Source organism: Protopterus annectens, chromosome 4.part0 (assembly GCF_019279795.1).
Source record: "Protopterus annectens isolate FY-2018-M chromosome 4.part0, PAN1.0, whole genome shotgun sequence".
Classification (NCBI taxonomy): domain Eukaryota; kingdom Metazoa; phylum Chordata; order Ceratodontiformes; family Protopteridae; genus Protopterus; species Protopterus annectens.
In genome coordinates this window covers 1435582190-1435606659 of record NC_056733.1, presented here as the reverse complement: position 1 = coordinate 1435606659, position 24470 = coordinate 1435582190, and the positions used below count along the sequence as shown (strand labels likewise).

The window sequence follows — 24470 nt, the reverse complement described above, 5'->3', positions numbered from 1 at the left end:
CTGGATAACATGCCACAACACCAATTGCACATCCTTCCCTAAGGATGCAATGGGTGCATGCAGGGGAAGGGGGAATGCAGACTCGTGTTAAAAAGTCCTCCTCATCATAAGTATGATGTTGTCCTAAGGTGACTTGATCTCCTCCCCAGTACTGAACATGGGTTTGAGAAATTCCAGGGGAGGCTTGTCAGATTTGGTAGACCCACTGGATGTGGACAAGTCCCTGAGAGAAACTGATGGTCAGCTGCAAGAAAATCAAGAACAAAATAAGAAAAATCTATGAATTAACACAGTATTATACAAAGTTTTGTTATACAGTATAAACCTATCTGAGTTGCAGTAGTGATGTTATTTATTCATACTGTACAGCTCATGTGTATACATGTGCAGTGCACATGTATTGTACCACTTCTGCAACTCTTCTGCACAGGCTTTATAGGAAAGATAGATGGTTAAACAGACAATGGGCTAATAACAGGTTTATGATATGTTTCATGAAAATGATTATATGTCTCACTGAACTAAAAACATCTAACCAATTACATTAATGAAAATAACATTTCATTATACTATTGCAACATGCAGTTCTCATGATTTCCAGTAAAAATTCACAACTAATATAAGCAAGGGGAGAAGTTAAATTCTTTAATCAACAAAAGAAATGTAATTGTTTACAACTGGAATGCTGCAGTTGAAGACAGTTTACTTTGTACAGAGGAAGATAATCCCCTAATGAGCATTGTAGAGGTGTAGCTAGAGGTGGACGATGAGACAGCTGCTAGAGTGGAAGCAGTTTTTAAGATCAGTCTATTCTGCAGTATTGACAGTCATTTCCATATCGACATTTTTGATTACCTGTATGAAAGTAGAGAACTGAATGCCAATACTGCTTTTGTAGTCAGGACTGAAGTGCTTCAGCACTTCATGTGTAATATAAGTGGTAGTAAGCTACTTGCCACAGTTTGCTGCAGTTTTTACTAAAGTACATTGCCCTGGCTTGCTCCTCAGGGCTGGAGTGCCAGACTGAAGAACTGGAGGACTGACTGATGTTTTTTTTTCTTGATCCTCAACTTAGAGTTGAAGGGTGCCAGATCAGGGAATGGCACCAAATCTTAGAAGGGCAAGCTATGGCTCTGCAGAGTTGGATGAGGGATATCCATAAAAGAAAGTAAACAAATAAAAAGTGTTGTTTTCCAATGACCACTTGACAGGTGAATAGCCCTTAGAATGCCTTCTGCAACTTGTGATAAAGAAGAACAACTAAGGGAGGGTGCATATATTAACACTATAATGAAGCCAGTCTAATTAGGCTAAATTTTGCCCTAAGATATTAACAGAAACTCAAGTTTAAGTGTCGGTCTGCAACAAAAGTACAAGAATTCGATGTAGCTTTAAGCATTTTAATCAATACCAATAACTGAATGGCACTATGTATACAGTGAACCAACAGGTGGGCAAAGTCAAATCAAAAACTGTCATGCACTGAACCTGGGCTCCAAAACCTTCAGTACTTCCTTGTTGCCTTACACAGTCCTCCTCTTGCGGGCTTCAGAGGATTATTGGTTGGCTAATATTTTTCTGTTGCTGGATAGGTAAGTTCTCTTTAGGGAAAAGAGAAACTATGTAGTATGGCAGTGCTGGGATTTTACAAAAGTAACCCGAGCCACCAGTGTAAACTGTTACTGAACGTGGCCAGAATATAATGTATAGTTAAAGAACATAACTGTTCTCCTCATGTTTTATTTTTCTCAGTACAGGAGCTCAACAACAAAAAGTATCAGTGAGATTAATGAAATTATTCATTTCAACCCAAAGAGGAGTAATTTGAAAAAAATTCAAGATGGTTATGGAGTTATGGTAAGCATGTATTGAAAGAACTGAACAGTTCTGTTCCTGATAAGTGGCATTTCTGATGATAAGCAGATGATGGCATTGGTCACACTAATGAGTGCTTCAGAAGTGTTTTTCAGGTGCATAAGCTAAAATCCTAATCAAATTACTTAAATGTTTTAATTTTTTGGCTCCCTTTGTGCATCCTCTAGCTGACCATTAGCTTCTATGAATCTGCTTCTATTGTTCCATTTTACCTTCAGTGTCCCTTGTACAGTCCCTTGGGGCTGGGACAGCACCAGACATGGAATGAGACTGGGAGGTAGGTTCTACTAGAGAAGCCAGCAGCAGCATCATATATACTCTCTTGTACATAAGGGGAATTTTTAATGCCCTAAATCGGTGGAGTTACTGATATCATGTGCATTATCACATATGGTATCAGTTAGCTGCAACTCCCTTTCTATCCTGAAAATTCCAAAAACAATCTTGTTCACAATTATTGCACTTTCCCCATCACCAGGGATGTGTCAAAGTGTGTGCATAAAAGTACAGTTTTGTACCTACCATAAATGTAGGTGTCCGATAGATATGCAACTGCAGTCCTGACATATGGGTTGTCCTGCCTCAGGCAGCCCTTCGGTCGGCCGGATTCCAAAGTCTGGGTCCGGCGTCGGCTGATGTCGCCTCTTCCCTGACGTCAGAGTGGCTGGGGTATAAAAGCATCAGCCGACACCATCTTCTTCAGTGTTTCTTGCCCCAGATGCCAGGTGCCCTCCAAGGAAGGATAAATTTAGAGAATGGATAAAAATTCCAGACATGTACAACAGTAATAAACAGATACACCATAACAGATATCCCCAGCTAATTTAAAAAAGGGGGAGTGGACCCTAAAAAGGAGAATTACAGAGGGGTAGGAGGGAGGGAAAACCTGACTGCAGTTGCATATCTATCGGACATCTACATTTATGGTAGGTACAAAACTGTACTATGTCCTTCAAGAATGCAACTGCAGTCCTGGCATATAGGTTGAATACCATAGCCAAGCTGGGGGTGGTAGGATCTAAGATAAGGATGGTGTAGCTAAAATCCCTGCAGGACTGCAGAAGCAAAGCCTGCTCGGGATCTGGAATATAAAGGCAGGTTGTAATGTTTGGAAAATGTATGCACGGAGCTCCATGTAGCAGCTTCTAGAATGTCCTTTGTAGCCACCCCTCTTAGAAAGGCTGTGGAGGTGGCTGTAGCTCTGGTGGAGTGTGGCCTGATATTGGCTGGCACACCTTTTCCATGGAAAGAGTAGCAGAATCTGATGCAGTTTCCATTCCATTTTGAAATTGTTTGTTTGGAAATTGCCTTTCCTTGTACTCCAGTAGCGTAGGCTACAAATAGTTGGTCAGACTTTCTGTTGGCCTTTGTTCTGTCCAAGTAGTAGCGCAATTGCCTGTGTATGTCCAAAGTGTGCAGAAGCTTTTCTCCTTTATTTTGAGGATTGGGAAAGAAAGTAGGCAGGTGAATTGCTTGATTTAGAAAAACCCTGGAGATCACTTTTGGCATGAATGAAGGATTGGTTCTTAAAGAGACTCTGTCCTGATGGAAAATGAGAAATGGAGGTACTGCCATGAGGGCCTGTATCTCCGAGACTCTTCTTGCTGAAGTAATTGCCAACAGGAAAACTGTTTTCCAGGAGAGAAATTGCAATTCTGAAGATGCTGCTGGCTCAAAAGGAGGAAGAGTTAATTTTTCCAAGACGAAGTTGAGGTCCCATGCAGGCACTGGTGGTTTTCTTGGAGGTTTAATATTCTTTATCCCTCTTAGAAACTGTCTTAGCAAAGGATGTGAAAACACAGGTGGATCACAGTTGTATTTTGCTGAAATTGCTGAAGCGTGTATTTTTATGGAAGAATATGAAAGGCCATTGTGAAGCATTTCTGCCAAGTATTCTAGTATCTGTGGGATGCTCATTACTGATGCATCCTGACCCTTGTTGGCATTCCAGATGTTGAATCTCTTCCATTTGGCTGAATAAGTTTTTCTGGTGGAAGGCCTGTGTGCTTCCAGTAAGATCTCTTGAACTTTTTTGGAGAGAGAGATATGGGGAGAAGTCATGGAACCCTCCAATCTGTCAGTTGCAATGTTTGCAGGTTGGGATGAACAGTCCTGTAATTGTGATGAGTTATAAGCAGAGGCCATTGAGGCAGGAGCCACGGCTTGGTGCGAGTTATGCTCCTTAGTAATGGATACCAGTGCTGTCTTGGCCAGTCTGGAGCTATCAAAATGCCTTTCGGTTGTTCTGCTTTGATCTTCAGTAACACCTTGGTCATTAATGGTAGAGGTGGAAATGCATAGATTGTTAGACAATTCCAGCTGAAGGAGAGAGCATCCATTCTCCAGGCTTGAGGATGGTGTGTCCTTGAGCAGAACTTCTTCAGATGATGATTGAGGTGTGAGGCAAAGAGATCTATGTCCGGCCTTCCCCATGCATGAGTTATTTGTGTAAACATCTCTGGATGCAACATCTATTCGTCAAGGGTCCATAATGTTTCTGCTTAGACTGTCCGCCAGAACATTGTCCTTGCCTGGGACAAACTGGGATTGCAACTGTATGTTCAGTTTCAGGGACTTTTCCCAAAGAGTCATTGTTAGTCTGCAGAGGAGGTAAGAATGGGTGCCTCCCTGTTTGTTTATGTACCACATAACAGTGGTGTTGTCTGTCTTTATTAGCAGATGACCTTGCTGAAGAAATTTTCCGAAGGCCTCGATTGCATGAATCACTGCCAACATCTCTTTTTGACTGATGTGCAGATGCAATTCTCGGGGTGCCCATTGCCCTTGAATGCATCTGCTCTCCATGTGCGCCCCCCATCCATGATCTGAGGTGTCTGTTGTAATGGTTTGGCTTGCTTGGGGTTTGTTGAAAGACATGCCTTTGTTTAGCTGGCTTGCTTGTGCCCACAACAAAAATTCCTTTTATAGACATGGAATGAGTGGAATAATTGCTTCTAAGTTGTGGCTGTGTTGAGACCATAAACTTTTTAGGTACCATTGTAGTTTTCTCATGTGTAGTCTTGCCAGAGGAATCAGAAGAATGCAAGATGCCATGAAACCCAGGGCCTGCAGGATTTTCCTTGCAGTCATCTGGGTGTGCTTTGCTAAGCTTTTGAAGTAATCTGGTAATTGTTCTTGTTTTTCTTCTGTGAGGAAAGCCATTTGTGAGTTTGTGTCCAGTTTGGCTCCTAGAAAAATTATTTGTTGGGATGGCAGTAGTCTTGATTTTTGAATGTTGACTGTGTATCCCAAAGTCTGTAGTAAGTGAATGACATAATCCAAGTTTCTTATCAAGGCTTGCTTGCTGTCCGCTTGTATAAGGCAGTTGTCCAGGTAAGGGTATATTTGTATCCCCTGAAGTTTGCAATGTGCAATTACTGATGCCAGGCATTTCGTGAATACTCTGGGCGCAGTAAATAAGCCAAAAGGCAATGCTGAGAATTGATAATGCTCTGACCCTGCAAGAAATCTGAGGTATCTTCTGCAGCTGTGTCTGATTGGGACATGCAGGTATGCCTCCTTGAGGTCCAGAGTAACCAGCCAAGACCCCTTGCCCAACATGGGAAGAAGTTGCTGTAATGTCAGCATTTTGAACTTTGGCACAATGAGAAAAGTGTTTAGAGCGGACAAGTCCAGTATAGGTCTCCATTGCTTTTCTTTTCTTGGAACAAGGAACAGTCTTGAGTAGAATCCCTGGCCTTGTTCCTGAGGAGGAACCTTTTCTATTGCTTTGATTTGAAGCAGCTTTGAAACTTGTATGAGTGCCTCTGCCCTTTGATTTTGTGGCAGGTTTGGCATGCCTTGTCTTGTTGGTAAGGTATGGAAGTGGAACCTGTAACCTTTGTCTATTATGTCCAAAATCCATTTGTCCTTTGTAAAAACGTGCCAATTTTTTGAAAATAAAGATAATTTTCCGCCTAAAGGTGCTTCTCTTTGAGCCTTGGTCGGCGGTGTCAAAGTCAAGTCATTGTGATTGTCCCTGTGGAGCAGTAGAAGTCCCTGCACCACTTCTCTGATTAGTTGGTTGCCCTTGGCGGCCCCTGTAGGAGCCTCGGTATTGCCCTCTACCTCGAGCATGCCTGTTTTTTCCCCTCTGGAACTTGTCAGTGTCTGGAAAGGACCAATTCTTCGAAGGCCAATTCCTACTGAACCTTGGTGGCTGAACCTGGAGGAAATCTTTGACTGTTTGTACTGATTTAGCCTTTTCCTCAATTGACTTCAACACACCCTGTGCATTAGCACCAAATAGCTTGTCTTTTTCCAGAGGTGCATCTAGAAGCTTTATTTTAACATGATCTGGCAATGTCTGTTCTTTCAACCAAGCATGTCTACGTATGACGGCCCCTGTCATAGCTGCCCTACATGAAGCTTCCAATGCATCATAACCACACTGAAGAAAATGATTGCTAACCTGCTGAGTATTATGAACCAAATCCTGCAAGGCCTTTCTATCTAAAGGCTCAGGAGAGGCTAACTTTTTTTGCAAATCATCCATCAAGAAATCCTGATACAGAAACATATGAAAAAGACAGTTAAGTGCCCTCATGGCAAGGGTGGTTGAGGTATAAACTTTTTTACCCCAACTCTCCAGGGACCTAGATTCCCTGTCTGCGGGCAAAGGATTTTTGGCTGAGGAAGTGGCCACTCCTTTGGGCCCCTGAGAAATAGTTTCTAGATCAACAGAGTGGGCCTTAAAGAGATGTTTATGAGTTTCAGGAACCCTGTAATATCCGTCTGGCTTGACAGGAGCAGGAGGGAGAGAATCAGGAGAAGTACTGGAGTCTGAGAACACATCATCCAATACATCTAACACTGGGGGTATAGCTAAAGGCCTGTGCTGGGGTAACTTAAGGAAAGTCCGAAGCCTTTTCCTGGAGTTGGAGAAATCCTGGCCCTGCCACTGAAAATGCTCTCTCTCATGGAGTTGAGAATTTCCCCAAAGGAAATATCCTCAGGAGGAGAGGCAGAGGGAATGGATTCATCAGCATCAGAATCTTCGTAGGCCGGGAAGGATTCTTCCTGGGAATCTGAATGGCCTGACTCACCAGAGGCTTCATCTGAGGAAAGGGTATCTGCCTGCTCAACCCTAGGCCTTTTGTCTGAAGGCGGCTGAGAACCTCTGTCTGGATGAGTCTGAGAGCCCCTGATTAAGGAAATTAGATCTGCAGCTAAAGTCATGATCTGTTTATCAGAAGTGGGACCCTGTGAAAAAGATTTAGGAGGGTGAGACTTAGCCTGGCTGGCAGCCTTAGCACGTGTGTAGGCCTTGATGGACATAGACACAGGAGGCCTAGCTGCCCCACGTGCTGGAGTAACTTTGTCCACCGGTATGGTGTCAGGCAAATCTTGGGCTTCGGTTTCAGGAGGAAAATCAACAACCGGCACCGGGGTAGCCTCCGGGACCGAAGTGTGCGGTAAAGCGGTGTCGTCGGCCTGGAGCGGTTGAATTACCGCCTCCGAAGAGACTGATGCACTCGTGGTAGGCTTTAGTGTGGTGTCGGTGGAAGTCGCGGGCCACGAATGTCGGTCCCGGTCCTTCCGTTTTTTGGAAATATGTGCTGTCGGTAGTTCCGACGGCATGATATAGGAGTAATTTTCCCCAAAAAAGTCTTCAGCAAATTCTGCCCGGCGCCTAAGTGTGCACTTATTGAAGCAAGCACAGGCAGCACAGGCCGAGACGTCGTGGTCTGGGCCGAGGCAGGGAAGGCAGTAAGAATGGAAGCCCTTATGAGGTATTTGTTTACCACAAGACAAGCAATTATTAACTTTTGCAGTTTTATCTGACATCGGCTGAGGCAAGAAAAGGTTCCCCAACGGGGTACTTAGCTTTTTGATGACTTCGGATCTGAAAACACAGGAGCTGGCCGACCGGCACTTGCGAACTGCTTCTGCTTCGGGCACCGCGCGGCAAGAAAGACTGAAGAAGATGGCGTCGGCTGATGCTTTTATACCCCAGCCGCTCTGACATCGGGGAAGAGGCGACATCAGCCGACGCCGGACCCAGACTTTGGAATCCGGCCGACCAAAGGGCTGCCTGAGGCAGGACAACCCATATGTCAGGACTGCAGTTGCATTCTTGAAGGACATCCTCTCCTTCCCTGCTGGAATGGGTGAGTTGGCCAAAAGTCACAACTTCACAATCCTCTAAACCAGTTCCTTATTTGCTTGAGCCACTAAACAGACATTTGGGTCACCTTAGGAGATTCTGAACTTAAACTGCTGAAACAATGTAAAGATTCCATTTTACTTTTTGCAAGCAAATGATCAATGAAACTGTGAGACAATATGCAGCAGAGTTAAATCAGTGTGTGGTAAGCTGCGAATATGGCTCAAATTTGGATGAAGCATTATAAAACAGATTTATTATTAGTCATATTTCTAGTGAATCTTGTCATTGAAAACTGCTGTTGTTGTTGTGTCTTTCGGCTTTTCCCGGTTAGGGGTCAACACAGCGGAACTCCGGTCCGCTAATGATTGGCAGTGGATTTTTACGTGACGGGTTGCCAGCCCTGACGCACAACCTTCAACGAAGGAACACCCATTCACGCATGTCTCCACACAGAAGACACTCTAATGGAGAATCGAACAGGACAACGTCTTACTGTGAGGCGACAATGCTACCGCAGCACCACCACACAAACTGAATATAACATTTCAATAAACATTTGAGATAACACTGAAAATGGAAATAGCATATAACATATCTAACAGTCAAGAAAGCATGCAGTGCATGTTGGCAAAGGAGAAAAGAAAAAAAATCAGTTGAATAAACACGAAGATTAAAGGATTCTTCTTCTTCTTCTTTTGGCTTTTCCCGGTTAGGGGATGCCACAGCGGATCACCTGTCCGCTCATGATTGGCAGTGGAGTTTTACGGTGTCAAGTTGCCAGCCTGGCACCCAACCTTCCACAAAAGGCACACACACATGCACATACTCACAACTAGGGCCAGTTTAGAGTGTCCAATCCACCTACAGCATGTCTTTGGGATGTGGGAGGAAACCGGAGCACCCGGAGGAAACCCATGCGACCACAGGGAGGACATGCAGACTCTGCACAGAAGGCACCTTAGCCGAGGATCGAACCGGAGAACCTCTTGCTGTGAGGCGGCAATGCTAACCGCTGCACCACCATGGCCGCCCTACAAAGATCAAAAGATTCTACTGCCACTGTAATATCAAAAATCACAGGCCACAAGACCTTCACTTTGAAGAGAAGAAATGGAGTCACCGTGGGAAGATGCGGCATATTAAAGAAGCATTAATTTATTCATTCATTAAATCTCCATTACCTGTTTTACCTGGTTTCTTGTCTGTGGGGTAGCTGACCTATTCCTGTGTTTAATGGGTGCAAGGCGGAGAAAATAGTCCTTAATAGGGCATTTAAGTCTATCACAGGGCACATGCAAACACATGCTTGTACATGTGCGTGCTCACACACAGTGATCATGTGTTCAACGACAGCACAGTTTTAGACTACGAAAACATGAGCACCTGGCAAAAATCCCACAGATACACACAGATGACAAGAAGAAAACAACATTGTAAAATGCAGTCCCAAATAAAGAGTAACAGAAACAAATGCATATTATATGTGTTTCTAAAGAGAAAAGGAAATTGCCAACATTTTCAATGTTCATTGACAAAGGCAGAGGTGTTTATGTGTATTTTCCTAATAAGTGAAAAAAAAATCCCAATATGAAGTTTGATACAGGGACAGCAATGCCAGTTATACCTGAGAAAATATGTCTGTGAATGTTTCCTTTGAAAGCAAAGTTTACCAGTACTGGAGGAGTTATGGCTGCAGCTTGCAATCAGAAGCAATATAAAAGATTGACATTATTTGTGCTGAAAACAGATAATGCTGTTTTTGCAGGAGATGGATACAGAAAATTATTTTAAACTGGAAACAGAATATGTAAAATGAAACAGAGACGCAGACAGCTGTAAAATCCAGGATAGGCCTTTACTGAGTGCAAAACACAAGCGCTTTCACAATCTAGCTTCTTCAAGTGTAACAAAGCACTTAAAACAGACACACCTATATACTCACTGCATATCACATGTCTGAAGTCATATGACTAAGCATCACTAAAGCAAATCCTTTAAACCTATACTAACATGAATTATATTCTAACTAACTAGATGTAAAAGACAATATTTATACAAGACAATGATAAAAATTACGATGACAAAAAATACTATATTCCTTCCTAAATAAATACATATAAATATATAAACATTATATATCAATAAATAATATATTTTAATAACCAATTCCTAACCTGCAAAAACAAATAAATAATTCACATGTCAAAGTTTCATATATAAAACACATATACATAAACCTATGACTTTATCTGCGAAGAGGCCTCATTTTAAGTTTCGGTCTCAGGGGAATACATTCATTTAGGCCATGTCCTTCTGTACCCATCAATTTAGTTATCCACATGGCTTCTACACTTTCTGTCCTGTTGCAGATATCTCCCCTTCTTATATTCTCCTGCAACAGGGCTATGACTCTGAATCTAAAATGTGGGTCATATCAGTATTCATAACGTGTCTGGCTAAAGCATTCACCTTATTACCCTTCCTAATATTATAGACATGCTCTCTGATGCGTTCCTTTAAACTCCTATCTGTCTTCCCAACATAGAATTTGGCACATACACAGCAATTGGCTAAGTAAACTACATGTCGGCTCAGACAGTCAGCTCTAATGTCAAAATGAAAATCTCGATCCAAATCTGGATGGTAAAAGCGATCACTAGTGTCTATATACTGGCACCAATTGCAACTGCCACAAGGTCTCGTCCCTCCTCTACCATTACTCATCTGCCCATCTCTCGGATAACAGAGTCTCCTCTTCAGAGATCTATTGTTCCTGAAACTAAATCTGGGTACTGTGTCCACCAAGCCAGCTACCTCATGATCAGTCAGCAGAATTTGCCAATGTTTCTTAACTATTTCAGTGTACTTGTGTACATCAGCGGTGTATTTCAAGGACATCCTAAGTTTATAATTGGTGGATGCCTCTTGTCTTTCACTTCCATGATTAAACTTCCTTGAAAAATATGGCATGGCTTGATTTTTTCTCCTACCTATTGCTTGCGGTACATATTTCCTAAGAGTATTATCATTGTATCCCCTGTCTCATACACCATCACTTTCTCCACTTCCTTGCTGAAGTCCTCATCTCTCACATTGAGCCTAGAGGCTCTCATCACTTGATTGGTTATTACATTTTTAAAAATATGTGGTGGATGCGCGCTGCTCCTATGCAATAAATGATTTACATGGCAGTCCTTCCTGTATTGTTTGGTGTACACTCCACCTTCAATACATTTAACTATCTCCACATCCAAAAAATCCATATTATTTTTTGAAGCCCTATGAGTAAATTGTAAAAACGATGTGCTCATGTTTATAAATACTAAAAAATCAGATAGCTGCTGTTCACTGCCTCCCCACACAATAAAGACATCATCTACAAATCTACGGTAAAAAGGGAGTAAATGAATATAAGGACCTTTCAAAATATATGAATCTTCCCATTTGACCATGACTGCATTGGCGTAGCTATTGGCACAAGATGTGCCCATAGCTACGCCGCTGCATTGCCTGTAGAACTGCTCATCAAATAGAAATAAATTATGCTCTAAAACCAACCCCAACAATGTGAGTAACAAACGTATCTTCTCTGGTGTATATTCCGTATACACCTCTAAAAAGTCCTTCACTGCTGCCAATCCTACTGTATTCAGAATGACAGTAAATAAGGACACGACATCTAATGTGACAAACATTATATTGGAATCATACTCTTCAACAAACTCATATAAATCCCTTAAAAAGTGTTCCTTGTCTTTGAGAACGTACTTATTGCTGTCTAAAACAGGTCTCAAGTGTTTCTCTACGAAAATCGAGACTGGTTCAGTACACCAACCTCTGCTAGAGACAATAGGTCTCATTGGAGGGTTGACAACTGATTTATGCACTTTTGGAAGGCCTTGCAATATGGAAACAGAATATGTTTGTTAGTCAAAGTATGTGTAATGAGTTAAAGTCAATAAAACAAGTGCAGGAAATTCATGTATTCCAAGAGGAAACAGTCTCACTGTGTGGTATAAAATCAGTCATTCTGATGACTTTAAATGTTTTACCAAAGTCTGTAAAGTTTATTCTTGTCAAGTGCAATGAAAGAAAGGATGGATAGACAAAAAATAGAAAAAGAACCTCTCACCCTGTGAAGCACATTGATTGCTCTGTGCCTATCATTCTATCAGTAAAGAAGGATGGTTGAGTTTGTCTGCCGATTAAAAAAAATCAAACCCATCTCTAGCTGTCACAGAAGTGCATCTCTTTAAAAAATTTAAAAAGAAATGGCCAGTTCTTCTCCAAAAATGACTTAACACTGTTGTAGCCTAGAAATCTTGTACATCTGAATAGCTTTATAGATAGGTGCATCAGAAATAACTCATGATTTCTTTTTGTAAAATAATTCATTTAAAACAAGTACTGATCCTTCCCCATAGCCTTACAAAGACCAACATCAGGATTTCAGTACAAGTTATTGCATGCCTCCCTTACCAAACCAATCATATTGTAATATTTTTATTACAATTGTTGCTCAAAACTTATTTTTAATTCAGTCTTACCTGCATGTTCAAAAGCAATAACAAAAAACACTGCTAGAGGATATAACAAATAATATATCTTACAAATATCTGAAGCTGACAATTATGACAGGGCTGATTAAGCTGAATAAGTAATTTCAAACTTAAATCTGTATTTAAGAATTTTAAAGAAGTTGTTGCTTCCTGTAGCAATCCTTTGATTAAAACTACAGTCTACGAACAGATAAACTTTGTACAAAAAGATATTGAATAACTCTTTTTCCTCAGTACCGGCTAATGTATCTTTGGTCTTCTTAGATGCTGAACAAATTTATTTTCTAAACAACTGAAATGTGTCTCCCTTTTACAGTTCATTCCCTATTTATTTTGCTGTATCCTGAACAAAAGGAAATGCTCTGTGCTTTGACTGTGGTTTCACTTGTCTAGCCTGTCTGTGTGAATGCCTCAGGTGTACTTAGGTTTGCTCAGTGTGATTCAGAGAATCTCCTTGGTTAGATATATTACAATGAAATGGCTATGTACCATTTATAAGAATAAAAATGGAGTACTGTCATCCCAACTGTTCATTAATGCAGCTAAGTGGAAAGATCTCTGCCTCACAGCTCCAGACTCTTCAGGTGTGAAACACAATGTAAACAACAGGGATAATGGATTCTTTAAATAAGTATGTCATTAACAATTTGCTGAAGCATAAGTATCTTGTCCAGTGTATTAAATGGCTTGTGTGTGTGTGTGTGTACATATAGATATACAGGCAGCACATGACAGCATTGCAGACTTGCATTGTTCATGTCAAAGATGGGCAATTTGTTTAGTACATCTAGACTTACTGAAGATGATTGTACTTATGCAACTAACACAACTTGGAAAACCTTTGCTACAAATATTACTGACTGGGTTGACAAGATAAACAATATTAGGCTAAATGCAAACAGAACACATTTAGGAAAGGTTCACTGCTAGTAAAGATCACTGAACCCCTATAAAGCCTGATGTTAAGATGACACCTGTGGAATTCAGGATACAGCAATTAACTGCACTGATTAATGCATGCCTCGAATAGTTAGGAAAGTAACTAAAAGCACACTTTAATTGTTTTACATTTAGAGGGTGTATGCCTTTGCTGAGGGCCAGAATCAAATTTACAACACCTCCAGCCGCATCAAGAAAACCACAATTAGTGAGCACCAGCTTCAGACAGGAAACAACAGTTGAGAAGCTTATTTATCACTTCCAAAACAGAGCACATATTAGTGAACCTCAGTCCATGTTTCATAGCACTGCAATGTTTAAAAATTTTGTCACACTCACAAGCAAAACGTATGCTGAAATTAAGTAGAGAGAATGTACATGACATCTCACAGAGGTCTCTTATGTTACCTTGAAATGTACAGAGTCTAAACAAAATAGCTTTTATATTTCAGCATGTATTCCATCACCCCAAGGTATATAAGCTCTCTCTCTCTCTATATATATATATATATGTACTCACTGAGTCTGGAACATTGTGAAAATATGAAATCCCTAAAATATCAGTTTTGCTTAGATGGGAAGCCTTCCTATAGTCTCCATGTGGAAGCTCATACACAACTCAGAGAAGGGGCAATCATTGTTAAAATACATAAATAATGACTGCTGCTTTATCTGCTCCCTTTTCACCTTGAAAAAGACTGAAAAAAGAAACTTTCTTGACTTCATATTACTACAATAAGTAGTGAATGAACAGCTGCAGAACAAACAAGAACTCAAGTAAATGAAGATCAAACAAGCAGAGCTCATGAAAATCACAGTAAACATTCTCACAGGCCTAAGGTGCTCACTTGTATGAGGTGTTCAAAAGTAAATTTGATATAACAGTTCAGACGAAGAATGAAGTCAAATATTCACATGCTACTATATACAGGCCAGAAATGAAGAGTCACACTGAAACTTAATCAATACTACGAGTACCAAAATACCTCAAAATAAGCAGCATAGGTTAACAGTTATACTGCAAGTACAACAGTTACCTGATTAACAGAGTAGTGTAGTGGCAAACAAGCACAGGAAAACATTTGCTAAAAAGGACTAGCAAAGAGCTGGTGAGGTGAAACTGTGAACAAGGAAGAGAAGAGAGAGCTCTTGTGTCTAACCATCTACATATATATGGTATAAACACACCTTACTGTGAAGGTAAACAATAATGTAGCACAGCACAAGAAGAAATGATTAATGCATATGCTTCAAAAGCTGAAAGCAGAAGCCATGAGCTAATGAGAGAAAACAGCAGATATAAATTTCTCACATTTATGTTTGACTTTTGAATTCCAAAAATACTAGCAGAATGACTTTCTGACTCATATATACTGTTTACTAGTTTTTCTTCAGATTTAGTAGCCTCTTAACTGCTGTTAGGTTTTTCAGTCCACAGAACTTGAATAGTCTTCCCCACATCTAATAAGTCATCTGCCAGTGAATGTAAACAGCATTTACTAAGACTGTTCTTACCTTCTACTTCATCATAACAACGAGAAATTCCATGGTAAGTCAGATTACACTTGGTGCAAAATGCAAACAAACAGTTACTGCAAACACCCATTTCACCGTCTGGCTCTTTCACCACTGCAGTTTGACAGCTTACTCGTGGACAGTATACAACATCTGTCATTAGGCTCAGACCATTCTGAAGCAAGAGGCGGTCATAACGGGAAAATGTATCTTCACCAACCAATTGTTTTACCTGTATAGCAAAGCAAACGCATTACAAAAAAACATAACCACAAATATTGTCAATCCACTTTGCTGTGTTTCTCTAACAAAACACACAACATTTTTACTCAGATGTTGAGATCCTTGCATTTCCCCAACTTATAATTTGTTAAACCATTTTTTTCCAGAATGCCTGGTTGGCTAAATTCGTTTTTTGTTCATAACTGCCATTTAATATATCTTTTGTCTAGTATAAAGAGATATGATGCCCAAAAACAAGAACTGTCTGGGCTGCGAAAGGGGCTACACATGGGTACTGGGGAGAGGGATACATTCTGAAAGTTGGTGTACAGATTCCAAAAGTCATGACTCATTCCTTCTATCAGGGTATTTTTCTATTGCTATAATTGCTATCCTTCTGTTACACAGTGGCTATGTCAAATCTTAATCAACTGCACTTAGCCTTCAAACAAGGCTTATAAAACAACTTGCAAAGGTTATATGCATCACTCAGGATGGTAGAAGGCATTGCTGAGTCATATTGCACTTCTCAAAGTATTTTAGATCAAGAGTGGCAGCCAGGTTCAGGATACGAGCCTAGTTTTTTAAAACATTGGTACAATACATAATACCCAGTACCAACAAGACCAGAAACAACTCCTTCAATTAGCTAGCCTAAACATGAAAAACTGTATGGTAGAAGACATTCTTGAAACAAAACATAGCTACCAATGCCTCTTAGATCAAAAATGACAGTCAATCTCAGGGCACACACCTGAGTCTTCTCCCAGTAATATCACCTACACACAGTTTAGTGCCCAGAAATGTTTTGATACTTTTAAATAGCTTAATTTCCATTTTCCAGCTACAGATCATGAAGGTCTTGTCGACTTTTTAAGATTCCAAAATTCATTTTTTTAGCCTGTGAGCCATTGGGGTGATCATTCTCTAAAAGAGTTTTCTGCATTGTTTACTACCTACAATTATATATCCTAAGAGCGTGTTTTGCTGAGTTCAATCAAATTGTATAAATAACATGTACATCTGTGTTGGAACTCTTTTAAAGAGCTGCTTGTTGAATGGATCTTTACATGAACAGCAGGGATCAGTTGCACAAAAATGCTAAGTATGCTCATTTTTGACCACTGGAATCTTGATGCTATGATGTCAGACAATCCTGATTATTCTAAATAACATTACTCCAGAGGATTTTTTCCTAACACTTTTTTTGAATTATCACTCAAGACATAGGCAAACATACATTTATATAAAAGAAAACAAACCACATTAACATGTTCCTAGTTACAAACCTTATGCATCACGTGTTTTTTTTTGTATAGCTATCATTAATCCAACATTATACAACGAACCCCCCCATTAAATATTCAAAAACGTGCACGCTGATTGGTCAGCGTGCACGTTGTAAATCAGAGTTATAGTAATGGAAAAAGGTCTGGTCGCCCAGACTTTTTCCATTACTATAACTCTTTTTTTTACAGCAACGGAGAACGCAAGATCTCCGTTGCTTCACACTGTCTCGCTATGTGCTTTAAAAAAGCAACGGAGATTCTCTGTTGCTTTTTTTAAAGCTGTCTCGCTATGTTAAACTCCTTTAACATAGCGAAACAGTTTTTAAAAAGCAAAGGAGATCTTGCTTTCTCCGTTTCTTTGCCCACAGCTCTGATGTACTGGGTAGGCATGCGCAGTACATCAGAACTGCCGCAGAATACCAGACAGCTGCGGAAGGGCAGCAAGGAGGCATTATACATGCCATTATTTAAGAAATGTAATTATTTTTTTTCTTAAATAATGTCATTGTATAATAGCAATAACACACTTCTGGGTGTGGGTAATGCTGGATTTACCCACGGTTGGCTTTGTTTGGCCACTCGGGCTTTGCCCTCGTGACCAAACCACACCAACCGTGGGTAAATCCAGCATTACCCACACTCAGGCGTGGGTTATTGCTATATTATATAATGGAGCATTTCTCCCCGGGCCTCCACTAAAAATGGGCTCTGTCCCATTCTGACTTTCCCAGTAAACAAATGTTAACTAAATAAATAAAATATAAATTGCTCAATTCCATTTTGCATGTATTTTCCCATAACTTCCATTTTATCAATATAATTTGCTCCTACCCTTTTCCAAAGATCACACTTCCATTTTTTTTCTCTGTTTCAATATTCAATACTTCAAATTCAGTTGGTTTAGACTTTGATTTCCATCTTCTAGTAACAGCTTTTTTAACAGCCATCAGAATTCAACTTAGCAAATCCTTACTATGTCTAAGCAATTCAGATCTTGCATCCCAGCTCAAAAAAAATAATTTCCTTAATTACAGCCATTTGCTCACCCAATATTTCTACTCATTACACTCCCAAAACATATGTTTCCAGTTACCACTTTCTTTGCCAACACACCTTCAGCACACCTCCTTCTTTGGAGTCTGCTTGTGGTATAAACATACCAATGCACAGACTTCCAAGCAAAAATCCTAAATCTTCTAGACTTTGTTGCATACCTGGCAGCCATACATATGTCCTTTTATTGTTTCCTTGTGAATTACTTATCCAATCTCTCTTCCCAATTTTTTTCTAACCTCCTCTGACCGATTCCTAAAGTTATTGTGCAATATTTTGGATCTACTTTAAAACATCGAAATTCGATTATTTTGATCTTCATAATATTGAGACGAAAACACCAAAAGTACAAAACCCTGAAAGTTTACAGGATCGAATTTCACGTTGTCAAACTTTCTGTATGTCGAATTTCAAAATATCAAACAGTGTATTCCATACATTACTTTCCTACTTCTAAAATAGTTAACTATAACTAATAACCTCAATAATGATAATATTAAAAAAACTACTTCTACTTATGGTAATAAACATTTCTGCTACCATATACAATCTGTACATATGTATATACTGTACATTTCTATATTTATCAAAAAATACTGCATACATTTCAATTTGTAGCACATGTTTAGTTTAAGATTCAACACCTCATAAACTCAATATTTAATGTTTTTTAACCAGATACATCATCTTACCCCTATACATTAACAATGCTTCGAATAGAACAGCATTAAGATTTGCATATTTTACATGTTAAAATGGGATGATTATCCTCATAGCAAGAAGTATCATAAGTTTTAACATACCGCTGTTACATGCAGAGTTCCTACAAGTCCTGTAGTGTAAATGTACTTTACCATTTTCCTCAATGTAGTGCGATCTCAGAGTGGAGGTGTGGAGGGGGTGCAAAAGTGTAGGAGTTAAAAAATAGTTGTAGTTTTAAGTCAGTGGAGAGTAGGGAGTTTTTGATGTTTGATATTTTGGGAGTCAATGTTGTAAAGTTTTAGGTAAGTGACTTTTCGTGTTTGTGGTATCATCATCATCTTCTTTCGGCTGTTCCCATTAGGGGTCGCCACAGTGGATCATCTGTTTCCATTTCTTCCTGTCCTCTGCATCATTCTCTTTCACACCAACCGCCTCCATGTCCTCTCTCACCACATCCATAAACCTTATCTTAGGCCTTCCTCTTTTCCTCTTACCTGGCAGCTCCATCCTTAGCATCCTTTTTCCAATATACCCAGCATCCCTCCTCAGCACATGTCCAAACAAACACAATCTCGCCTCTCTTGCTTTGTCTCCAAACTGTCCAACCTGAGCTGACCCTCTAATATACTGATTCCTAATCCTGTCCATCCTAGTCACACCCAGTGCAAATCTTAACATCTTTAACTCTGCCACATCCAGCTCTGACTCCTGCCTTTTTGTCAATGCCGCCGTCTCCAACCCATATAACATAGCTGGTCTCACTACCCTCTTGTAGACCTTCCCTTTCACTCTTAACTGTACAATCATAATGTGTTTTAATTTTAATGCTTCTGTCCATATGAGACATAACAATGACACAGCCTCCAAGTATAAAATTACATGCCCTGCAAAACTCGCAGTTAAACATGCCCACTTATTTATGTGTGAGTGGCAAAGGGATCCTAGTGTGTGCATTCTCCAACCAGTGCTTAATGCACTTAGATTTTTTAACACTCAAATTTGAGGGAGGGACCCACCTCTGTATATACATCAGAGCTCCTTTGGAAAATTTTCCAGTTGTGTGTAATAACATTTCTAATGCTACTGTCATCAACAGGCATCTGCAAAATAAAACTATTGTTGTATTTAACATCTGTACTGTTCTTCTGAGGTATACCTCCCACCAAAATGGGAGGAAACTGCATTCTGCTTAATCTCCTCAGCAGTCTTAACCAACAGGCCTAAATCATAACCCCTACAGCTGAATAATGTAATAATATCATTAATCCCTTTGGAAAAGTTACCAAAGTCAGTGGTTAGTCTAGATAGTCAGATCATCTGACCTCTGGGAATATTTCTTTTCATGTAAGCGGGATGAGTACTAAGGTAATGTAAATAATTGTTAGAGTAACAAAGTTTTCTGTAAATCCCACTAGGAAAACTGTTATTGGCAGCATCCCAGCTAAGCACCACATCCAAATATGGAACACTTTCTCCTACTTGGCCCAAGACAAAGCTTAAAAAGTTAGTGCTATTATTCGTGTCGTTAACAAATGCATCTATCTGATCTAAAGATGCATCAGTAATAAAAAATAGGTTGTCCACAAACCTCTTGTACATCTTAACATATCTTTCAAAAAAATTGAATATTTTAGAAGTTGGGTCTCTCACCACCCCATGACAAGGTTAGCAAGAGAGAGTGCTACGGTGGCACCCACAACAACACCCTTGAACTATTGGTAATATTTACCATTAAATAGAAAAAAGTTATTTTCTAACATCACCTCTATCAGCTCCCAACAAATGCTAACCATATCACTAGAAAACACTGGTACATTTAACCAGAAATAACTTCAGATATTCAACACCTTCGGCAATAAGTAGGTACACTGGTGTAAATGTAAAGTGATTTAACTTCCAAGGTAATAACTTAACTGCTGAAGTGTCTGAAGTAAAAGATTGCAAGGAATCCAAAAAATGCAGGAGTCCTTGATAAAGCTGTCCAGTTTCTGCACCAGGGGATTCAAAAAGTGATGTAAAAAAAGTGATACACTTTCAGTTACACTCCAAGAAGCAGACACTATCAGTCTAAAGGGCAGTGGAAAAACTTGACTATGCAGTTTAGGAATTCCAGAAAGGACTGCTATTTTAGGATGTTCAACATAAAGACACTTGTAACAGTCAAAAGAAATCAAACCATTGGCTAGCGAGTCAAGCAGGACATTAAGAACATACTTATACTGCAAAATCATAGCTCTATACTCCAAAGGGTTGGTGTGCGAACGGTAAGAATAAAAAAATGTTTCTAATAAGGGTATTGTTATCTAGTTCTTTTATGGAGACAAAGTATAAACAATCTTTTGCACTGTGTAACAATGTTACTTAAAGTCAAGGCTGAATGTACTGAATGGCTAATTAGAATTATTGGGGATACTTAAGCTTCTGAATTTAGATAGAAAAATATGTTTTACTCCAAGATGGTATGGCTTACTATATAAAAATATATCTGTTCAGAGCAGATGCACTGTAAAAGAAGTCACTAAGAACTTCATGGGTAAGGGGAAACTGAAAGAGGCTATAGTGAGGATGAACAATAAGAAAGGACATTTCGAAAGGACATTTTGGAGATTGAATCATTAAATGGACTAGAGGGGGTCAAAGACAGATATCACGCAGGCTGGGTAAGAGAAACTTAAAAGAGATTAGTAATCTAGGAGATAGTTAGAAGGTTGTATATAAACTAGTTTGTCTAACTTTCATGGAATATCAGTGGTCTAACTAACCCTGTCAAGCAATCAAGAGTATCTGCTTGAATTAACAGGTATTTTCTACAATTAGTTTCCCTGAAAGAAATGTATTTCTCAAATGATGACTCTTTAAATCCAGCTGGAAGTGGACATGAATTGGGAGGGAGTTTAGTTTTTCAGGTGGCCAGGAAAATAAAAGTCAGTCTTCTGGCTGGAAAAGGCTTTGGACATTTAATAATGGCTAAGCTCCAAGATGTAGAAAGCCACTTTTTAATGGTAGAGGGGCAACAGCATGGATTAACATCCACAATAGTCTCATTCTATATTCCCCAAGGCTCACCTTGATCTGAAATAAAAGGCATTTTGACAAGTATAATACATTTCAACAGAGGATAACAGTTCTTGCAGGGAGATAGTAATTCAGTCACTGAGGTACAAGATGTCCAATACAGGTCAACAGTGTTTAGAGTATAGTGTTGAGGGAGGCTCTTATCTTTATACTGTAAGAATGTGGAACTGGTATACGTAACCCAAGTGTGAAAGGTTAAAGGAAATAGGTACATATGGTACTCCTGTGGCGTACTACATAAATTTGAGACTGAATAGGATTTTCTCAAGGAAGCACTTACACTTAGAAAACTACTTAATGGCACACTCCATTGTATTTTCATACCTTGCTGCAATGGTATTAACAATAAAAGTAGAAAACAGAATTGCGTTAAGACATTGGGATTCAGGATGTTTTTTTGTGGTAATAAGTATTTCAATAAATGCTTTACTACACAAATGGAGAGCTGGTTTAGTGTACTTTCCTAAACTTCTCAGGAGGTAATAGGTTGGTGGGAGGCATCGAAGAGACACTTAGATTAAATATTCAGCAATACACAAAGATAATAAAGGAGAAGATGTTATTTTACTTTGGATTCATTACAAGAATGGTTACATAAAACGCAACAGCTGCATATCCAGACTGATGATATTGTGATTGGGAAAACAGCAATGGAAAAAAGTTGGACAGGATTATCATACCGGAACTAAACTTTATGTCAAGGATTTTTAAATACAGAAACATTGCTGTATCCCCAACAGCACAAATACATTTGGCTCTTCAATTAAGTAAAAAAGTGAACCAATTGGTAAAAGGGGTGCACAATCCACAGTAGATATACTGTGAGTATACAGAAAGTTGAGGAACATTATACAGCAGATGCTGAGAATAAAAAGCTATTGAGGAAGAGAGGATATTTTGGGAAGAAGAAGACTTAAGGGTTGAAATCTCCTTTAAAATGGATAAACAGTTAGAGGTGATAAAGAGGCAATCAAAAGGAAAGTCCCCAGAACCTGATTGTAAAGTACTGGCAGTGTGCCAGCTGGCAGGCTTGGTGGTGGGGTGATTTGATTTTAGGGGTGTTATGCAAGCCTATAAATGTGCTGATGGAAACTAAGCAAATTCCCATCTCTTCACAGAGAACAGTTGTCTTAGTGATACCAAAAGTGGGAAAGGACCCTAAGGTTCTATGGTTCTGTTTCTATAAACGTTTTCCAGTACTAAACTAAGATTACAAAACATTGATGGCAGTATTAGCAAAGTGACTATCCAGATGTATGGCATGACATACACATTCAGATTAAAATATTTTTACTCCAGCTAGGCAGACATTTGACAACCCCATGCAGACTTCACTAATATTTGAAGAAGCAAGATCCCACAGGAATCCCAGTGATGATAATTATTCTGGTACAGGAAATACATCTGACAGAGTGAGTTAGGGTTTGTTTGTCTTTTTTTTTTTTTTTTTTTTAATATTCAAAACTTTAGAACTACTTGGGCTTCCACCAGGTTTTCTTCAACTTTTGAATCAGATATACTGTATGATGGTTCTTCATCCTGCAGAATCAAAGTCAAAGTACAACTATCAGTGAGGTTTAAGATGACCAGGTTCACCAGGCAGGGATGTCTGTTCTCTCCATTAGTGTTTGCTTTATACCTAGAACCACTGATAGAACTATTGTGTACTTCTGTCTTAGGAGAATTTAAGGGAAGAGTGCAAGGTCTCACTATACCAGGGTTGTAGACAGAAATCTGCATTTTGTACTCAAACTTAATGTTGTTGCCCCACCACCTACCTATCATTTTAAAAATGTACTCAACCCTCAAAGTGCTACCCCCAAACATATAGGAAAGGGACACCTTATTTTCAGTTACCACCATTTATACCCATAGGTTATTTTTAGAGGTTTATTTCTTTCAATAACCATTTTTTTCTGACTCTGTACAGTAAACATTAATTCACACAGTTCTAAACTTTCTGTGCTTTTTGAGTGCTGAAGTTCCCAAAAGATACACAGAAAAAATGCACTAATTTCAGTACACTGAGTATGCCTAACTATACCCTTGCACTATACGTAGATCACTTTTTGATATATTTATTGAACTCAGAGGCAGATCTGACAAATTTATGTAACATACACAAATAATCTGCTCAGTTTTATCTTACAAATTAAATATGGCCAAAACAACAGCACTAGTTTTATATATCAGCCTGCAGAGGAAGTGGAGACCCAACATCCAAACTTGTGGAATATGCAAGTGAACACATATCTAGGAGTCTCTTTAGCTTACATGGTGCAACAAGCATTAATGTTGTCAAATGTAGAAATACTTCATTAATATAAGGTATTACTGCAAAAGTGGGATATATTAAAGTTGGATTTTGCTCAGAGATTATGGTAATGCAGATTAAGCATTTATATGTTTTCAAACCTTGTCACTACCCCTCGTTAAAACTTTTTTTTTAAATAAAAGGTGTTGCAGCAAGGCACTGTGGAAAGGATGTTGGGCCAAAGTGGCACAGTATAAATTGATCCTATTAACTGATGGGGGGTACGCAATTTCAAAATACTGGAGAGTATTCCAATTAACAGTGTTTTACCAGTTAAATCCCGAATGGAGCAGTCTTTCTTGGATATGTTGCATTGGGCAACTATGTCTGAAGGCTAATAAGCCATGAAGTACTATGTTTAGGGACAAAGATATTCCAAGGTAAAATAATACTTAAAGAGTGGCACAAAAAATACACTAGTCACTGAGGGAATTAGATGTTTTGAGGGGCATCCTAATGCCATTAGACGTATCTATTTATGGGGAACTTCAGCTAATATCTTCTTAATCACAGAGTTTTGAATGGGAGAAAGCTATGCTCTTGGGAAGAACGTTTAAGAACAGATCTGTTTTAATGTGGACTCACAGGAGAGTGAAAATCAGGTTTCATTGGTTGAGTATTTAATTTTCAGGGGATTAATACATGTTTTAGGACAGAAGCTGAGCTCTTTGCCAGGGGTCAGGTAGGACTTCAATGGGTTCTTTTTTTGTATGCCAATACAGGAGACAGTTGAGAAAATGTGCATACAGTAAGCTATAGGTGCAGGTAAATTTCAGCAAAGTTAAGAAAAAATGGTCTATCTTCTTAAACTTCCAAAT

General features: G+C 39.3%; 1 protein-coding gene across 4 annotated transcripts in view; it reads right to left on the bottom strand.

Annotated features, from left to right (window-relative positions):
- The window catches only part of LOC122799895 (E3 ubiquitin-protein ligase RNF14-like), a 513500-nt gene that overhangs the window by 121820 nt on the left and 367210 nt on the right, over positions 1–24470 (bottom strand). For all 4 annotated transcript variants that reach the window (XM_044069272.1, XM_044069274.1, XM_044069273.1 and 1 more), the window contains exon 5: positions 14998–15229. In XM_044069272.1, the coding sequence (XP_043925207.1) occupies positions 14998–15229 (232 nt within the window). The remainder of the gene's footprint in view (positions 1–14997; positions 15230–24470) is intronic.